Raw genomic sequence first — 20,616 nt, 5'->3', positions numbered from 1 at the left:
GGAAGATTTCTTTCCGACCTAGAGGGACGAATAAAGTGGCACATCAACTTGCACGGTTGAGTCTTACACTTGATCATCTACTTTCTTGGTTCGAAAAACCTCCTGATTTTATTAATGATTTATTGTTAAAGGATAGTCTTAATAGTTAATTGGTGCGGAACACTCTTTTTTTCTTCGATCGGATTGAAAGCCCGGATAAGGTTTTTATTGAGGTCCATTGTTAGCACCTTAGCCTTGATTATGTACGTATTTCTCTATGAATATCATACTTATTTATAAAAAAAAAAAAGTGATATTTAACTTTTTTTTTATAAAAATTAATCTTTTTAAAATTAAAAACTAATAGTTGGCTATATTTGATAACTACTCAAAAACACTTGCAAAACAGATTCTGAGTAGAAGTAGGAAAAGCTGAAAATTGGAGGTAGAAAAAATGCAAATTACCAATTAAAAATGTCTCCCCGATTGCAGGAGCATTTTACACGAGAGAGGAGATGGAAGAAGAGGAGGCAAGCGATCAAAACCGAAGCCTAAACGATCTGCCGGAGGACCTCCTCCTCCACATCCTCACCTTCCTCCCCACATTAGACTCCGTCCAAACCTCCCTCATCTCCCAAAAATGGCGCCCTCTCTGGTCCCGCATCCCCTTCCTCGATTTCAACTTCGAACTCTTCCCGACGCGCGAGCTGCCGTTGGACACCCGCCAGTTCTACGCCGAGTTCGTCGATCGCGTTCTGATTTCCCGCCCCAATTCTCCCGTCCACACTTTCCGCCTCTCCTTCATCTTCCACGGTCACTACCACTCCCACGTCGACTCCTGGGTGCGATCCGCCGTCACCCACCTCCGCGCCCGGGAGCTCCACCTCGACTTCTTCATCCACAGAGACTTTCACAACGACGAAACCCGCAATCACCGATACGATTTCCCTTTCTCTGTTCTGAGAAATGGGTGTGTTGAGAAATTGAGCCTCACGCGGTGTTATCTTACTTTGCCGGCGAAATTGTCCACCATGCGATTCTGGACAATTCGGTGCTTGCTTCTCGATGAGGTTTGTTTGCAGGACCAGTTGATGAGTGATTTGATATTGGGTTGCCCCAATTTGGAGGATTTGGAGCTTCAAAACTGTTGGGGTCATCGTCGTTTGAAGATATGTAGCAAAAGGCTCAAGAGGCTGGCATTTGGGTTCTTCTATGATTCCGAAATCAGAGAGACTCTTTCGATTGATTGCCCAAATCTTTGTTCGATTAGCTTCGATTGCTGTAGCTTTTACAAGGTTGTCCTCAAGAGTGCTGCGTCTCTCGTTGATTTTCGTGTCCAGATTGTGAACATAATGGAACAGTACTATGACTCGTGGAGTAAGGCACTTAAGCTAATTGAACAAGCGCCAAATCTAAAGCATCTCGATACACTAAACTGGTGGTTTAAGGTAATATTTATTTATTTGTCATCTCTGTTCTGATCAATTATAGCTTTTCGAGCTCGATCGTGGTTTTAGGTTGTTTAATTGTCGTTATTTTTTTGTTTGTGGTAATTATGTCTGAGATTTGAGTAATATGTAGCCATATGGTTGGTATTCTGATCATGTAGAAAGCTTCTCATAGTCATAGATAGGCTAAATTCTTGTGTTTTCGGATCTGGTGGTATAGCTGTGTTTTTTGGAATGAGATTGATAGAGACAACGTTGATAGATAATGATAAGTGAGGCTTTAGCTTGTCACCGAATCTTGGAGTCGTGAAAGATGGAAAAGGTAAGTAGTTGTTGAAACTCTGCTCATTGTTGCAGAACATTTGGTCTAGACCGAGGGAATTGGATACCAATTGGTCACTAGGTTTCAATATATAAGTTTATTAAGACTATATATCCTGCACTTATGTTTCTGCTGCTGGCATTGTGACACCAAAGGTGAGTCGTTAAGAAATGTAAAACTCCACTCGCCTTATTGTTCCTCATTGCCTGCACTGCAATTTGTTTTTACTCTCTCATAACAGGTACGGAGCACTCATTAAGAACGGTGTGAGTGAAATATTTTAATCGAATGACTTTGTGAAGATAATTAAAACTTCTCTTCACTCTGGTTATAGCACCTAATTGCTTGTGGTGCAATAAAGTTATTTTACTTTCACATTGGGTAGGAGTTTTCATTCAGAATGTATATTTAGTCAGTCTAACTTGGTTCATCTCACTTATGTGCAACATTTGATTCTTTGATAATTTTCAGATGGTCAATCTCTTTGCTTTCACCTCCGTGAACAGGGGGATTTTTCAAGTTTCACTTTCTGCTGCTTAGCCTCTTTGGATTTTTTCCCCTACATATGATAACCACTGGTTTTTAATGGGATTACGTAGTTAAACACCTTCTTATATTCCTAATTGTTTTCTTTTCATATGCCCTCAGTTTCTGACATCAATGGACTCCTTCCCCGAAAGTTTTATGCTCTACAACCTGAAGCTCTTAGAGCTACAAACAGGGTTTACCAAGCATGATCTCATTGGCATGGCTGCACTGCTTAAACATTGTCCCAATCTCGAGACAATGATTCTAGAATACCCTTTCAAGTTTGGGGAAGACGTGAGTATTTTTACAAATGTAATTATAGCAATGCTTGATGTTTCATTGTTGCTATTGTTTATCCTTCTATTTTATGTTCCGTGCTGCATATCTAAAACTTGATCTTCCAATTCCCAGGAGAGTTTACCAGAAGAGTTGTTAAATAAACCAGTTGAGTTCAGCATCCCAAGTCTCAAGCAAGTTACAATCAAACCGTATATGGGAACAGAAGATGAAGGTAATTTTGTGAAAATCTTGACTGAGCAAGGAGTTGTCCTAGAAAAGATTGTACTTGTTCCTGGCGAAGTTGGCGAGTACGGAATAGTTCTGAAGCCGGTTCCCCCAATCGTTCTGTATAAAACGGATTCACAAACTTGGAAGTACTCTCTCCTCCGCGACACCAAATGACTCTGAGATTTAAATTGGGAATCCTTCGCCTTAGCCAAATTCCGTCTTATTTCTTAGGTTAGATGATAATTACATGGATCAAATATTATCCGAGTTTTGCTTACGGTTATTTTCCGTCTCATTTCTTCATAGAAATGGCATGTTTCTGTTGGAGATAGTTGCTAGGGTTGCCAATCGTGTTTCCATCATGTTCAGCATGCTTTTATATTTTAAAATACCACTTCCAAATTCCTACAATATGTGCTTTTCAGTTCACCTACCGATTGATTCATTTATCTATTCTAAAGCTAGAGTTCGAAATGGAATAAAATTTTGTTGGACGATGCTGGCTGAAGAGCAATGCTAGGAAAACTGAAGCCCGAACTTTGAGTTCTTTATCTTGTCACCTAAATGTGGTGAAGATTCTTGTTGAGGCCGATATAGAAGAACTGGAGAGTGCAGTTAAGATGACAAGCTTTTCGCTTGAACAAGGTACAGGCTGTAGAGGTTTTAGTAGAACAGCTTAGGATGCGAAAAATAAAAACACTGGAGTTAGATTGAAAAACTTTATATTTTCTTACACCTATCAGCTCCCGTGTTAGGTTTCCTCCATTCATCCAAGCTGCTTAAACCACTGTGGAAGGATATATAAAATCAGGATAATAGTGACGAGAGATGTCTCTTGATTATAGGTTGCTATGTAAAATCAGGATAATAGTGACGAGAGATGTCTCTTGATTATAGGTTGCTTAAACCATGCCGGCGAGTTCTACTGTTCCCGACTAGGTGAGGCTCGAAATACCATCACTCATTCTTCCTTTTCAATGTTCTGGTGGTTTTAATGAAAATAAGTTGTCTTGGGGACGTTTTGACACAGGAAAACCACCTCGGAGAACTAAACCCAGATTTCAGCGAATACCCGTGGCTTTCAGGCCACTTTTCGGCCAACTCCGGCCTTTTCACGGCCTCCAATAGGTATAATTCGACTCCCTATTCTTCTGGGCTTCATTTTAGTCTTTTGAATTACTGAAATGGTGATGTTTCAAGCTCCGTCAGAGCTAGGGAGGTTTCCGACTGAATTTCCTGCCTTTTTCTTCCTTAGGTCCGGTGACTTATGTGTGGAGTTAGGCAGGCCCAACCCTCTTAACCGAAACCCCTAACCCTTTGTCATTTAGGCCTTTGGGCCATTTAAAACTTGGGCCTTAGGCATGCAACCCCCAAAACCTGAACCCATTTAATTATTTATTTAGTTTATTTATTTTTCTGGAGCCCAAAGACCCTTGGGTAGGGCTACTAAGCTCAGTGAGCCCAACCCTTTTAAAATGCCTAACCCAAACCCTTTTAACCTAGGGCCTTCAGCCCACTTTACCCTTTAACCTTTCAAACCCTAAACCCTAACCGGCCCAAACATTTTATGGGGAATATTCAGTTAGGGAATATCCCATTAGGGAATATTTTTTGTGTTGACTTTTACAAAATTTACCCGGGACCTTTCTTAGGGTTATTCAACGTCCTGAATCCATTTTTGACATCCGTTTTCCCAAATTCAATCGTTTGAATAGAGTTTTATTAATTGTACACTTTATGTGTTTAGGTGCGAATATTAGCGGCGATTCCGTCATTCCTATTTCGTACGACTTTACGACGACGGAGTATTTGTGAGTGGACCCCTTCTAAAATGCATGTTTTAATAGTAGAAATGCATACATGAAAAACATGATTTAATGATTATGTTTTATGAGATATTATGCTTACTTAGAATATTTTGGAATACCATATTTTCTATTGAACCCATGTTCTTGTAGGGTATCTAATGGATGACGATATACTATTTAGAACATGTTTTCACACACTTCCTTATAGTATAGATGATGGATAACTTTATAGTATGAAAATAATTTTGAGATATATGTACCTATGTTTGGAAAGATTATGTTCAATGTTTTTGTGAGTATCTAGTGGTCACTATTCCACCAGGGGCGAGGATCTGGTGCTGGCATGTGAGCTGGGACACTAATTATAGAATATTGGCCAATTGTCTGTTATATTGTAACTCCATATTTATGTGTATGTTTATGGTCTTTAAGATGTAACCGTAGAGTATTATCTACTCATTTGTATATATATACATATACACTGTATATTGATAGTGTAAGAATCAAGAAAAATCTGTTTCTACATGGTATCAAATTTCTAACAAGCCTCGTTCGATCCTCATTCTATGTTCTCTCTCTCATGGCTTCCCCCTCCATGTTTCCTCCTCTCTCTATTCCGAACATTTCTCATCTTGTTTATGTGAAACTCACTGACACCAATTATCTAATATGGGAAAGCCTAGTCAAACCTTTCCTTCTTGGTCAAAATCTTTGGTGTTTTGTTGATGGTTCTTTCCCATGTCCACCTGCTACTCTTGCTCCCACTACCTCTTCTGACAAGTCCTCTAACCCTCCATCTGCATCACAAGATTCCCAACCTAATCCGGATTACTTTTCTTGGTTTCAAACCGATCAAAGTCTGATCAGCATTCTCCATGCCACGTTGTCTAAAACTACTCTTCCTCAAGTAGTTGGTATCTCTACCTCCAAGGATATTTGGGATTGTCTTCAACAGAACTTTTCGCAGCAATCTCTTGCTAATGGGGCTCAACTGAAGTTTCATCTTTTCTCCATCACAAAAGGTACCAAGTCGATCTCCGACTACCTTGCTCATGCTAAGAATCTAGCGGATCAACTGACTGCCATCAATGACCCTGTATCCAATTCTGATTTGGTCACTTTTGTTCTTCGTGGTTTGGGTCCCGAATATGGCATGCTTGTTACGGCCATTCTCCATTTCCCGCCATTGCCTAGTTTTTCTAATCTTCATGCTTGTCTTTTATCCTTTGAGGCTCAGCAAGAGTTGGCCGTGCAGATGACTCCCAATGCTCAACCAAGTGCTTTTCTCTCTGTTTGTAATCCGTGCGGACCCCGTACCTCTCGAACCCATGTTCAACCCACTCGCTTTCCTGTTGTTGCCTCTGCACAGGGATATTGTCCTGTCCGCCTGCCACTCAACCCGGCTCCTTCTCAAGGCCTCTTAGGCCCTCCTCCTCCTCTTCGGCAATGCTGGAATTGCCGACAGTATGGTCATCTTGTTGCTCGGTGTCCTCATCCTCGTGCTTTTTCTGGTATGCATATTGCCTCTTCAACCGACCCCAATTGGTACTTTGATTCTGGAGCTACCAATCATATGACTCATGATGCACGCTCGGCTTCTACCTCAATTCCACAGTCTTCTTCTGACCAAGTTGTTATTGGTAACGGCACTTCCCTCCCCATCACTCATTTTGGTAATGTCTCTTTCACTTCTGGTACTTATGTCTTCCGTCTTTTCGATGTTCTTCGTGTTCCTTCCTTACATAAAAATCTGTTATCCGTTGCTCAATATACTAAGGATTCTCATGTTAGCATTACATTCTTTCCATGGGGCTATACAATTCATGATTTAACCACTGGAGTTCTTCTTTTTCAGGGCCAATGTAAAGATGGTCTTTATCCTGTTTTTCAAATGATCAAATAAATGACGGCAATATAGCAGAAGCACAAGCATTGGCCACATCACAATGGAAACAAGATCTGCTGCCAAGAAAAGTTTCTCATTTTCTAAAATCAAAACGATCAAATCGACGATGACAAGAGCAGCAGAAGCAGAAGCATTGACCGAATCAGTGACCGCCCTGACGCTGTACTCCACCACATCCTCTTCCTCCTACCCATCAAAATCGTCGCCCAATCCAGCGTATTATCAAAACGGTGGCGTTATATCTGGTCCTCATTCCCTGACCTAGACTTCACCACCTTAAGTCCAAATATAAAAATTTCGTCCACTACCACCGGAAAATCACATTCATTATCAAGGTCGAACTCTCAAAATTCTAAAGAAGCCGACTTCATAAGGCAAAGCTTCAGAGTGTGTCCAATCTTTTTATGGGACTCTCTCATGTCCATTGCTTGACACTTGAAAGCCAATGCATTGAGGTACTTTAATTTAAGTAACGTTTTTTGGCCAGATATTTCAAAGTTAGGTTGATAAGACCCTTAACTTTGACACTTGAAGTCTAGATTGATAGTCTGAAAACATAAGTGGAACGACTACTGAGCCATTAATCATATTATAGTTCTTCTCTGAACGTGCAGTTTTAATAATTTGATAACATAAAATTTGACAAGAGAACATTATCTTTGTAAATGTGTGACATTGTTAACTTTATAAGGTCATCAGTCTAGCTAGGTGGCCTTTTCAGTGAGAGGCATGACTTATATGGTTAGTCTTTTTTGCAGATTCTATCAAACAGTAATTATTTTGCAGTTGATCTAAATCCATTTAACAATCTCAAATCTTTGGAGTTGCATACGTGTTTCAACAAGAATAATATACCTGGATTGGCGTGCATATTCAAGAGCTCTCCCATGTTGCACACTCTGAATCTCAATATTATAAATGATTACAAGATTGTAAGGAGAGTAAGTATTACAAGAATAATTTGGTTTATTTATATCATTTTGTTCTTAAGTAATTTAATATAATTTCTCATTTATGGGCATATCCAGCAATGGATTAAGGATATGTGGGAAATGTCCAACTCAGAGGAAGAAAAGTACTGGGAATCCGACCTTGAAGCCCTTCCTACAAAACCTTAAGGTGGTAAAGATTCATGGGTTTTTAGAGTACGAGAATGAAGTTAGTCTAACAAAGTTCTTGCTGAAGCATGGAAAGGCCTTGGAAGAAATGATTTTGTGCACTGGACACTGCAAAGCTAAATATTCTCTCCAGCGACAAAAGATTAGGTCACAGATGATGGGATTTTCTTGGGCTTCTTCTAATGCTAAAATTGCATTTCACTGAACTTAAATTTGTACTACCTTCTTTTACTTCTTCAGTTCTCTTTTTTCTGAATATATATGCACTTTGTTACTAACGTTTTTTCTTTCACTTTATTAGGATAAATGTTGATGGACCGTTGACCATTTTCTCTTGCTTCATTTTGGGGAGTAGTAAACTGCACTTGAAATACCATCACGTAGTATTATAATCTCACTCAAATTTACAACATGAGTTTGTTTTCTTTTTATTAGTATAGCATAAAGTGGAACATATCAATCCTATCATCGGCTCATATTATAAGAACAGAAAACATATACCACGTGCTCACAAATGTTTGTAAGAGCACACAAAACTCCATTTGATAAGTTTCTACAATGAAATATACATTAGATATGTTGAGAATGAATCTCATGCTGATGGGAGAATGAGTTTGTGTGGGCTTATAAGCAAGTTGTGCTACTCCTCATATTAACAATTGGTTTTTATGGTGGAACCTCAAATTTCTTCTTGGTATTAGAGCAGGTCAGGCCACGTGTGAAGCCCAACGGCCACACGTGCTCCACTCCACCCATTTGTATTGTTTACATGCTTGAATCGAAAATTCACCACATGTGAGGAGGGTCACGCCCTGATTCCAACATACATCCAGGATCGACACGTGACGTCACCAAGTATCCGTACCTAACATACCTGCCTCCGGTACATGTACAAAGCATAACTCAAGCATCAGTTCACATTGTAATTTTCGTATACTTTATGGCTGCATCTAACCTCCTCGTTAGACTGCCTAAGTACCCTAAAAGGATCAAGCAATTCGTAGTTCACTGAATCGTGCCTTCTGTTATGACAATGCATAATATGAATTCCAGTGATACAAATATATATATCCTTAATAAGAAACAATTCCATCCCTTTCAGGGTTTATATGTATATATTCGTTCCAACTTCAGACATGTGCAACAGGTCTGATAATGTTAAACAAATGGAGACCTTAAATAGATATTTCATACTTAGGGCAATTACCATATATGCCTTTTCAACATTTAAACCCAAAAGATCAAATTGTTTCATATGTTAAAATAGGCATCTGTAAAGTTGGGAGAGCATTGGTTTGTCCAGGGCTTATAATCTAATACTGCATAAAAGCAGTAAGAAATAAAATATATGCTAACAACCTGCTCGAGTCCACTACTATAGAAAGCTTTATCAAAGATCAGAAGCAATATTTAGTATAAACAGTCGTATAGCTTCACTCTTATCGCATATGCAATCGAACTGATCTCCAATTTAAAGTCTAAAAGTCATGCATCCTTGCGGAAATACAAATGTATATAAACCACCAGAAGAGGACCTGATGAGTTCTACAAACGTAATATAGAGTAGCTATGGAAAGAGTCCTAAAGAATATGAGAATCTTTACTGATAATTAGCATGCCACAGGTTTGGCAAATGAAATCGCGCTTTTGCCCAATGGTTTGCATCAACCTCAATCCCTTTCTTCTAATCCAGTTGCAGACAAGGAGGCATGAAGCAGATTTCCTATCTCTATTACTCGAAGGCATAAAGGGAGATTAACAGGAAAAAAGGAAACAGAGGAGCTCTGTTATAACTTGTTCCTATAATTATTCAATCTCAACTCTGATAATACACACACATGATAACGCTAAGAACAAACTATGAAGAACTTAGGAAGAACTGAAAAGAGCTTTCGAAGAGAGAGAATATAGAGAGAGAAACTGTATTTTCGTTATATCCAACTATTACATCATACATCCTTATAAATACAATGACACATAACTGACTTCTTGATTCTCCAATACACTTGTGACACCTGGCAATGTAAAAAAATACTAATCTTTTATCCTAACATTCCCCCTCAATTTTATGTTGGACATTGGCTAGCATAAGATTGTTACAATGAGAACTAAACAATGGAAAACAGAGACCCTTTGTAAGGATATCAACAAACTGGTCTGAGGAGTTAACAAACTGCAACATAATGGTGCCTTGCTGCACTCGTTCCCGCACAAAATGACAGTCGATCTCTATGTGTTTAGCTTTAGAATGCAGAATGGGATTGGTTGCCAAAGCCATTGCTGATATATTGTCACAATGGAGTAAAGGAGTTGTGGACGGAGATAAAGACAGATCCTGGAGTAACTGCTGAATCCACACAACTTCAGCAGTGGTTGTTGCCATTGCTCTATATTCTGCCTCAGTGGAAGAACGACTAACTGTATGCTGTTTCTTTAAACTCCAAGAAATTGGATTATCACCTAAAAACACAACAAAACCAGTGGTTGACCGTCGGTTATTGGGATCCCCAGCCCAATCAGCATCTGTGTAAGCTCTTATATCCAAATTACCAGGTTTAAAACACAAACCGAGATCCAGAGAACCTTTGAGATACCGCAGTATGCGTTTTACAGTAACAAAGTGACTATCAAGAGGAGAATGCATAAACTGGCATACCTGATTGACAGAATATGCTATATCAGGGCGAGTGAAAGTCAGATACTGTAATGCCCCGATGATACTTCTATAAAGACCGGGATCATGAAATGGAAGACTACCATGATTTAAGAGCTTTTGATTGGGATGACATGGAGTGGTACAAGGCTTACTGTCAAACATATGCGCCTTATGCATCAAGTTTTTTATATATTTGGACTGATGAATGAACAAGCCTTGAGGTTGATACTCAATTTGCAGCCCAAGAAAGTAGTGTAGGACTCCTAGGTCTTTCATATCGAACTCCCTGGTTAATTGATTGATCACAGACTGAACATGGACATCATCATCACCACTGAGTATAATATCGTCAACATATAACAGCAACACAACAAGGGAACGACCAGCACTTTTGACATATAAGGAAGGATTGGCATATGAGGATTTGAAGCCCAAACTGAGAAGAAATCTCGAAAATCTTTCATTCCAAGCACGAGGAGCCTGTTTGAGGCCATACAAAGACCGTTCTAATTTGCATACAAAATCTGGATAATCCTTGTCAATAAACCCTTGTGGTTGAGACATGTACACTTCTTCATCGAGAAAACCATGCAGAAAGGCGTTTTTAACATCTAACTGTGTCAGTTTCCAGCCCTTTGTAGCAGCCAGTGAGAGCATTAACCGATCCGTAGTAGGCTTAACCACGGGGCTGAAAGTTTCATAGTAATCGAGTCCGGCTTCTTGAGAGAACCCCTTGGCCACTAAACGAGCCTTATACCTGGCCACAGAGCCATCAGGATTTCTTTTTACTTTATATATCCATTTGCAACCCACCAAGTTCTTATGAAATGGGAGAGGAACAAAAGTCCATGTTTTCTGTTTAATAAGTGCATCCATCTCTTCTGTCATGGCTTGTCTCCACTGAGAGGATCGAGCAGCAATACTAAAAGACTGAGGTTCCTTGACATTTTCCTGAACAACAGCAGAAAAAACCTTCTTTTTGAAAATCCCTGAATTGGACCTTGTTTGCATAGGATGAGTATTAAAACTGACCACAGAGACATGTTGCAAATCTGGAACTTGAGAACTTGTGACATCAGGATGAGACTCGGATAGCAGCAATGAAGAAGCAGAACTTGAAGCAGAAGTGCCTCCAGTAGGACCAAGATCACCAAGTTGCTGAAAAGAGGACTGAGTAACCGATGGTTGAGAAGATGGTATGTGTGGAGATGGTATTGGAATGAGTGGAGGATGATGAAATGTAGTAGGATGAGCTATTGAAACTGGAATGGATGCAGAAGAGACAGTAGGACTGAAGGATGAAGAAGACAGACCATATGCACTAGGAAAGACAGATTCATCAAACAACATATGCCTAGAGACAATTAGTTTATTATCTCTTATAGCATAACAAATATACCCCTTATATTGAGCAGCATACCCCAAAAATATACACATAGTGGTCTTAGGATCAAGTTTATTGGTTCTATAAGGTTTTAAGGAAGGGTAACAAGCACAACCAAAAACCCTCAAGTGATCAAGTATAGGTGGGGATTTATACAACACTTCGAATGGAGATTGCATCTTTAACACGGAAGTAGGTAGTCTATTAACAAGATATGTACTTGTAGCACATGCATGAAACCAAAACTGAGATGAAAGAGAGGCTTTTTGAAGTAATGTAACAGCAGTTTCAACAAGATGCCTATTTTTTCTTTCGGCTAAACCATTTTGCTCAGGGGTGTATGGACAAGATTTGTGATGGACAATGCCTTTGGTTGTGAGAAAGTTTTGAAATCGAGTACTAACATATTCCCCTCCACCATCACTTTGCAAAACTTTGATAGTTGCAGAAAAATAATTTTGAATATAGGCATGAAACTGAACAAATATCTCAAAGACAGCAGCTTTATTAGTCATGGGAAAAATCCATGTATATCGTGTACATTCATCAATGAACGACACATAATAGCTATACCCTTCTATAGACTTGGTAGGAGAAGGACCCCATACATCTGTGTGAATGACCTCAAGTGGAACAAAAGATTTGGAAGCCATTACAGGAAAAGGTAACTTGGTGAACTTGCCTTGTAGACAAGCAGTACAAGTTTGAGATGTGGAGTTACAAGAGGAATTAATAGCTGACTTACTAAGAGCTACTTGTATAACAGAATTGGTGGGATGACCCAATCGGCAATGCCAAAGAGAATCATTTATTTTCTGTCTAAGAAAGGCTGCAGGATATGTCTTTGGTGGTTTGAGAAGTGGAAGAGGATAGACAGCTTGATTACTCAGTCCTTGATAGAGAACCTTGTTGGTGACCTTGTCCTGTATACACACAGAAAACTCATCAACAACACACCTACAATTGTTGTCTTTGCATAATTGATACATAGACAGTAAGTGTTGTGACAATTGTGGAACATGTAACACAGAATTTAACTCAAGTGTATGAGAATGAGTGGATAAACTAGCTTGACCAATATGTGAAATTTGTAAACCTTCACCATTAGCACCAGTCACAGTTTCTGATGAAGCATATGGAGTAGCAGCTTGCAGATTGGACAAATCGGATGTCATATGATTAGTTGCTCCCGAATCCAGCAACCAATATTCATGTGTAGGAGCTGATGGTGAGAAATTAGTGCGTGCAGTAAAAGCAGCCTGCGAATTATTGGGAGACATCACTCCATTATGATACTGTGATGACAACCTCATAGTGGAATGCTGCACTTGAGAGGAAAATGAAGTTGGAGATTGAAGATGTGGCTGCAACTGTGAAGAAGTCTGAGGATAAGAATGCTGCGGAAACATCATAGGAGATGAGGAGAAAGTAGGCACAGGCATAGATCCAGTATTGTTCCTGTCAAAGCAAGTGGCAGCTGTGTGTCCTTTTCTGTGGCAGATTTGGCAGCCATTCTGAAAGCAGTTCAAAGCAACATGGCCCTTTTTATCACATATTTGACAAACAAGCAATGGTTGAAAAAATTGTCCCGAAGCCATTGGAGATCCAGAATTCTGAAACTGAGACTGTGACTGAAAGGAGGGTTGAGCAAAGTTTTGATATCCAGAAGGTTGTTGAAAACCAGTGTTGAAATTTTTTTTATATGAAAGATGCATATGAAAGAGTTCAACTAACAGCTGAGATATGCGGAATAACATTTTACAACCCCTTTTTGCTATCAATAATAGAAGCAAATGCCAATGCAGACAATCAGACACATTTGCTTGCCATTATTTTTCCCATATGTATATAAACACAATGCAAACAATTCACTGCCCATATGTGTGTTCATACGAGGGAGAAAATAACAATTGCGCAAAAGCAATAACCTTAAGGTTAATCAATAGAGCTAATATCGTCTAGCTACATTGTACCACATGTTAAGAGATCCAACAAGCATTATGCACTCTTATAGCAGAATACCATAAGCCTGTGCACACATAGTACCAGCCTTCCAATCCTAAATAAACACAATCTGCCAAATCCTGGTGAGCAATGCCAGTACAACACCAAACTAAGACTTCAATAAACACCCATTAAACTAATTCGAAGTCAAAAAGTGTCAAACGTTCAAATTTCAAACTATCAACTAGAGGGCATAAAGTACAAACTAAGAGATTCACTAACTGGCGTGCAACCACCATTTGTTCACCAGAATCAAACTAAACTCACCACATCCGCAAATACCCAATTACCCAAATCAACAAAATAACAAGAAATATTTCTGAAAAAAGTTCGGATACAGTTGAATCAAAGACGGGTAAGTGAGGGATTCATGAATTGAATAATCAAATGGACAAAGAAAGCACCTTGACGAGGCGGAGGATTCCCTGTGCCGTTGAACTTTCCCTAATTTTTCCTCCCCCTTCAATTTTTTCCACTTCTTGGCACCTTATCGCACGATTCCCCCATTCCCTCTCCTGCCTTCCAGAAGCCTCCTCCTCTTTCTTTTCTTTTTTTTTTTGCTTATTATATTAACATTCCACAAATTGTTTAATAAACCTCACATACTTGATACACCTCACATATTTTCCTATAATACCCTCACACCCCACATTCTCAATATACACCTTATATTTTGTACATACACCCCACACCTTCTATACACCCCACATTCCTCAATATACTCCTTATATTCCTCCACAAGAAATTGATGCAGAAGGGTTACCGACCTTTTGTACCGAACACTCAGAGTCACCCTTTTCCGTTTTCTTACAGTCAAATATGGGGCAAGTGTATGGAGTGGGTTTGCTTATTGTGTTGCTTGAGGGATTAATCTCATGTTACTATCTTGTTCAAGTTTAATGGGATTGGATTGTATGCTATTGTTTCATAATATATTCATTTCTGCCCATTTTATTTTCTCAATCTGTGGTTTTTGTTATTCTTCCATAGATCATTTTGTGGCTGTTAGTAATTCAATCTCTTTCTCATGTCTTATAAGTAAGCATTACGAAAGGTATCACAAAGAATTAATTATGAACTTATTATCGGAATTAAGATGATTGTGTTGGTTATGTAGGGCCATTCTGTTACAAGGAAGCTTAAGTTAGATGGAAAGGTGGATGTGTTGCAAACTTTACACAATTTAAATGACGGTTTATTTGTGCAGCCCTTTATGGTTGGTTGATAAGTGTTATGTTTTAGAAGTAGAACAGTAAAACTGATGTTGCCATTTTGTTGCAGATGAAGGTTTATTTGTGCAACCCTTTATGGCATGTGGAATTAGCTCAAATATTTTTCAAGGTTGCTTTGCATGCCCACTAGATACCATTAAAAAATAAACCTTGTTTTTACAAATGTACTCTCGCCTAGCAATCAATATATTTCAGTTCAATTTGTAAAACATAAATTAGTCACAATCAAGACACATCGTTTCGGTGGTGGATACATTATTTAGACCTGGTAATAGCTTAAATTGTTCCACACGATCTTGGTAGTTGGCGTAAAGGTGTCGAGCGTTATTTACCGCAAAAATATGCCAATTTTGTGCAACCGGTGGCATGGGATGTCTTGGTGCCAAACGTAGCTGTACAAAATAAAAGGAGTCAATTAATTTTCAAAAACAACGTTCAATGTTGCAAAAAAAGTAAGTCAACTCTTAGTACCTATATAAAGTGATTGTCATTGACTAAACCAATTGCAATCTCAGGAAGATTAGTGGGGTCATCATCTCCTAATACATATAAAGGTAGGAATGAGAGGCATTGCAAACAGGATAAAAAAAATCACCACTACACGATAACATGAAGCTATAAGATGGCCCGTATCTAGCATGCTCATCCGGTAGAGTTCCGATGCATATGAATCTTCAAAATAGTCAAGTGCTTGGTCAATCTTAGCACGCCTCTTTTTCCAACCAAAAGCATGCTCATATAGGAATGGGCAACCACGTACTTCCGCCAATAGGTCCTTACGTACCCTTGGCCATGAATCTTGACCAAATCCCATTGCCTCAGCTATGACTATATCCACAATTACCATCTCTAAGGACATCAATCGCAATAGTAATGTATTGCTTTATTGCCTCAAGGAACTGTCTCGTATATTGATGTGTAGGGGCGGCTGGATTGTGTAAAATTAAGCTATAAGTCTGTATAGTAATCAAGGGTTACTCTGTGACTATAATATCAAAAACATAATTATTCATTATCCATAATAAAGAACTATCACACCTAAAAAAATGAAAGTGAAAATCAACAAAAACTCTAAGTTTCTCACAATTTTCATGAAAGACAATAAACTTTCATGAGATATGTCTCTCTTTCTTGCTCGGTCCTCATGACAACTGAAAAGATGGACAGCTATCACACACCACCGATGAAACATAGTTAAGGCCATAAGGGTCTGGCCTCCCCTGAAAGATGTTATTTATGAATCTCAACTCAATGAATGAGTGAGCCAATTATTATTGATAGATATATACATATATATATATATATATATATAGGGTTACAAAGTAATAGTGTAGTAGGATACAGAAAACATAATTACAATCAATATAGGAAAAGAACTACTAATCAATCTTGGACTAGGCTGCTGCTCGTGTGTCCATGTGGGAATAGGAATGAATGTCCTAGTCAGAGTTGGATTGAATCTCCTTATCCTTGTTGGAGTTGGAACCTGTCGCATGAACCAGAGAAGAGACTGGTTTATCACCCCCTTCATCCCCACCCAAGATTTCATAGTTCCCTTGACACCATAACCATGGGATAATTGTATTTCACAAATGCTACTCATACAAAATTTTCATAAAGTACATAAATTGGGAAGAGTCAACCTTGTGACAACTTAATTTCTGGCATTATACTGACTAATATCCAATGAACTTCATATATGGTTTACTTTTAGAATAAATATTTCATGCCAGTAACCAGATTATAGAGTTTCTCAGAGAAAAATAAAGCCCAAAAATCAACAAAACCCTATCAGCAAAGAAACTGATGAACAGCCGCAGGGATCCTTGTGATCCCTAAAAGATGAATATAAATATAGAAGTTTAAATAACGCAACAAACACAATATTAAATAATTATCGATGTCGTCGAAATCACTAAAACAATGAAAAATATGAAGTCTTACCTCATGTGAAGCTTCCGAAACATCGATTTCGCGTTCCATTCGTCAAAAGCAATTTTTCTCAATCAACATGTTTGTAGTTTCATTGGTTAGAGTTTTGTTCAACAATGCAGAGTGGGATGGTTTTAATAGTTGAGAAGATAAATAATACGTTAAAAGTGATTTGGGGTGTATTTAGATATTTTTATTTTATTTTTTAAAAACTAATAAGGTCAAAATTGTCATTGCATAGTTGGGAAAATAAGTTATTTAATATTAAATTTTAATGTGGGGTGTATTCAACATTTTTTGAGGTGCTAATAAAAAAAGCCTTTTTTTTCATTCTATCAATAATATTTTATATTTAGTGATATTATCTTTGCCCTCTACTTTGAATAAAATGATTAATACTTGTTTTGTAAAATCTTTCTGTTTCCAAGTTCCAATTTTCAATATGCATGTACCCAGTCGTTTGTAAAAAAGAGATATGTAATGAATAGTGAAATTCCGGGGATGGGATTTCACAGGAGACGTGTTGAAAATAAATCTCACATTGATGAAAGAAGGATCTTTGTATGGGTTTATAAATAAATTGGACTACTATATATATATATATATTACTAATTAATTTATAATGGAACCTCAACTTTTTTCGAATTAAGACTTTGAAATCGTAAGAAATGTTTTAAAATTTACTCAGTACATGGAGGGTTGTTTGGTTGTGGATAGGTTCGACGTTCCTCCTAATTTTCTAAGCAATTAGTTCTGGATCTTGGTGCATGTAATGTGACAATATATCCAATTTGACATGTGACAACGGCTATAAATTTAAAGAACTGTTGTGAGATATCTTTAGAAAACTAAAATATTCACTCTAAAGAGTGTTTAAGATTGATGGAGTGCCTTCACATATATTCGATTCACTGAATGAAACTTTAAATTATATTTTATTATGCATGTGCTGGCTAATATATAATTCCTTCGGATGTACAGCTGACAAAAAATATGTTTTTAATCATAAATGGAAGTTTCTTTATCTTACTACTCATCAGTAATCACGTTTAGAGATTTTTTTTTTTTGTATACTTAAAACACTATTGCGTAATATATTATTGTGGTACTCAAATTATTGTAAGTGTATTTATTTATTTTTATTAGTCTGCCCTAGAGGTGTCATAGAAGCATATAAAAAGCAGAGTACAGGTGTTGGGGAAATTTGGAAAAGAGATCGATTTCATGTGGCTGCACCTCATGATTATATTGATTTAATCTTATCTTCTGAATTTTGGGCAGGAATTTATTGAACATGAACAAGTTTTCATAGAAGATATTGTGTTGCTTGGAGATGTCAATATTGATTTCAATATGCGATATGTTGTACATATATATGCCATCAATCTGATGTTCATATAACGTTCATATATATGTCATTGATATGCTGTTGATAATTTGCCATAAGCAGATTTATAGCATTTTGACTGAATATCGAGGCCATAACAATGCCATATTGGATGCCATAAATTTTTTTTAATGAGTATTTTCTTCAAAAGAGAACTAGTGCAGATTAGAGTTTAGGAAGAGTGCTATTTAGATTGTTCATTTTGCAACAATGCTATTCCAACCAATTTTCCGAAATATAATTACGCATGTATATACATATCTTTATAAAGAAGTTATACTTGGACTTAACTTTAATACGTATGGTTTCAAGATCCCTATAAATTCTTTGTAAAAGAAATCGATGTATGTGTATACACACACGGGCGCGCGCCTACACGCGCACACATATATATATACACACACACACATACACACCACGTCCAAGAATTACAACTAAAAGAAGGTGCCTGTTATTTCTATGTATTTTTCAAATTTGACTATTTCAGGACGAAGAACGTTGAAAGTAAAACCATGAAGAAATAACCATGCATATATTGACCAAAAAAAAAAAAACCATGAATATAATCCAAGGAAAAGTAAAACTCTTCCTTGATTAAATTCACTACCAATAATATTCTACTTACAAATCAAAACAACGGATCAAGAAATTAGGGTCTCTTATTTTTATCGCTAATCTCCTCTTGCATGGCTTGCTCAAGCCAAATCCAAGACTCTTCCATCAGCTCAGGACTCAGTCTAAACATCAAAACGCAAAACTCCATCTGGTTCAGAGCGCCATCACCGTCCATGTCACCTTCCCTCACCATGCTCACAAGCTCGTCTTCTCTCAAGTTCTGCAGACCCAGCAAGGCAGAATTCCTCCTCAAGCTCTCCAGCGTAATGACCCCTTTGTCCTTGTCCATCAGCAGCTGAAACCCGTTACACAGCTCCTTTATCAGCCCCTCGCCGCCGAGCTTATCCGCCATCTGCGGCAGCAGGTCTTCGAAATCGTCAGCAGCCCTCTTTCCAACTCCTGCCATAGGTGATGATTGATGATCTTGTGGGATTTAAAATGATAATCTCTTTCTCTGATATATGTATTGGGTTTTGGAGAGAGAAATTAGATGTTGGTTTCTGGTTGTGTGAGGAAAACATGGAAGGGGTGTGGAGGATTTATATTATGGAAGAAAAGGTAAGGAGGGCGGAAACTGGAACGGGGTTCTTGGAAAGAGGAGGGTTGTGGTCTCCCTTCGGATGACAGAAATGGAACAGTGGATTAATTGCTGGTCGGCTTTGATTCTATACAGCTGCAGGGGCCAGCGGTTGCCTCCTCTATTTCTCAGAAACTTGTCAAGGCTAATTATGTCATTTTATAAAGTTGGTGTCTTCTCTCCCACCTATTAGGGGCATTGTTTCATTTTTTTTTTATTCTTTTGAAGAAAATTTAGGGCCATTGTTATCGTATCTGGAATTGGATAAAAATTAATCAATCAAAATACATATCTTTTTCTTATTTATATATATCAGAATATTGGACGGTTCATTATAAAAATATTAACATATAAATCATTAACTTGTTTGAGTTGACTAAATAATAAATAATTAGATAGAATTTTTACAGAAATAATAATTAAATGTGCTCGGTTAAAATATGTCGATCACATTTCTACGGACATGGAAGAGCATTCAAACGATGGACATGGGTAGTTTCCTTTGGTAGTTACATCCAATATGACTTTCATGACTTGTGATGAAGGATATTATTGTCACTTTAAGATGCCTTAAGACTTCAGATTATGAGACTGCCTTTTGACTTTCACCACATTGGATGGAAGTTGGTTTACATAAATAGTTTTGAACATGTTCACATGAAATGAAGATGAAAAGTCGGTCAAAGGCTCAAAAAAGCCTCTTTTCTGGTTGGGCTTAGGTCGGTCGTTCTCTTTCCCGGAAAATATAGGAACTCTTCTGCATTACTCTTTAGAAATAAGAATATTTACGTGCCAAAAAGTGTTACTTATAGATATGAAATGTCTTCCATTGAAGTAGGCTTTGATTTGTTTCACATATAAGAAATGGTCGCACGTTGGCATTAAGAATCTCATCCTCCTTTGCTTAGTTTAGAAGGTTGCTCAACACACTTTGTTGTGCAACTTTTTATCAGCATAAGTATAAAATATTGAAAGGTAATGTGTGAAAATAGAGATCGACTTACATGACACTATATATTGTTATTGTGAATATGTCATGTTCTATATTAATAATAAAATGTCAAAAGAATAAAAATTTCTACATTTTTTTACATTATTGACATGTAATGTCACGTTAACATAGTTATAACGTGCCATGGAAGTCCTCATAAAAATGAGATCGTGATTACATCATTTCCTTTTGTCAATCTATTAGGCCTCGTTTGGCAATTTG

The 20,616-nt window shown here is 37.8% G+C and overlaps 2 protein-coding genes across 2 annotated transcripts; one reads left to right on the top strand and one right to left on the bottom strand.

Annotated features, from left to right (window-relative positions):
* The first annotated feature begins 370 nt into the window (after positions 1 to 370).
* Positions 371 to 3,195, top strand: LOC103404772 (F-box/LRR-repeat protein At4g14103-like). Its single transcript, XM_008343731.4, has 3 exons — positions 371 to 1,427; positions 2,398 to 2,571; positions 2,689 to 3,195. Exons 1-3 carry the CDS (start codon positions 495 to 497, stop codon positions 2,956 to 2,958), a joined length of 1,377 nt encoding a protein of 458 aa, XP_008341953.3. The 5' UTR covers positions 371 to 494; the 3' UTR covers positions 2,959 to 3,195.
* A 15,529-nt stretch (positions 3,196 to 18,724) lies between these two features.
* LOC103404771 (calcium-binding protein PBP1-like) lies at positions 18,725 to 19,571 on the bottom strand. The gene has a single exon (XM_008343730.4). The coding sequence runs from the start codon at positions 19,230 to 19,232 to the stop codon at positions 18,861 to 18,863; it is 372 nt and encodes a 123-aa protein (XP_008341952.1). The 5' UTR covers positions 19,233 to 19,571; the 3' UTR covers positions 18,725 to 18,860.
* Between the last annotated feature and the right edge of the window lie 1,045 nt (positions 19,572 to 20,616).

This window comes from Malus domestica, chromosome 17 (assembly GCF_042453785.1).
Source record: "Malus domestica chromosome 17, GDT2T_hap1".
In the NCBI taxonomy this organism is placed as follows: Eukaryota; Viridiplantae; Streptophyta; class Magnoliopsida; order Rosales; family Rosaceae; genus Malus; species Malus domestica.
The sequence above is the reverse complement of the archived record's forward strand: the minus strand, read 5'-3'. Positions and strand labels throughout refer to the sequence as shown.

Coding starts and splice junctions, on each gene's coding strand:
- LOC103404772 (XM_008343731.4), top strand. CDS start 495: ATGGAAGAAGAGGAGGCAAGCGATCAAAACCGAAGCCTAAACGATCTG. Junction 1,428..2,397: donor CACTAAACTGGTGGTTTAAG/GTAATATTTATT, acceptor ATATGCCCTCAG/TTTCTGACATCAATGGACTC. Junction 2,572..2,688: donor CTTTCAAGTTTGGGGAAGAC/GTGAGTATTTTT, acceptor TCCAATTCCCAG/GAGAGTTTACCAGAAGAGTT.
- LOC103404771 (XM_008343730.4), bottom strand. CDS start 19,232: ATGGCAGGAGTTGGAAAGAGGGCTGCTGACGATTTCGAAGACCTGCTG.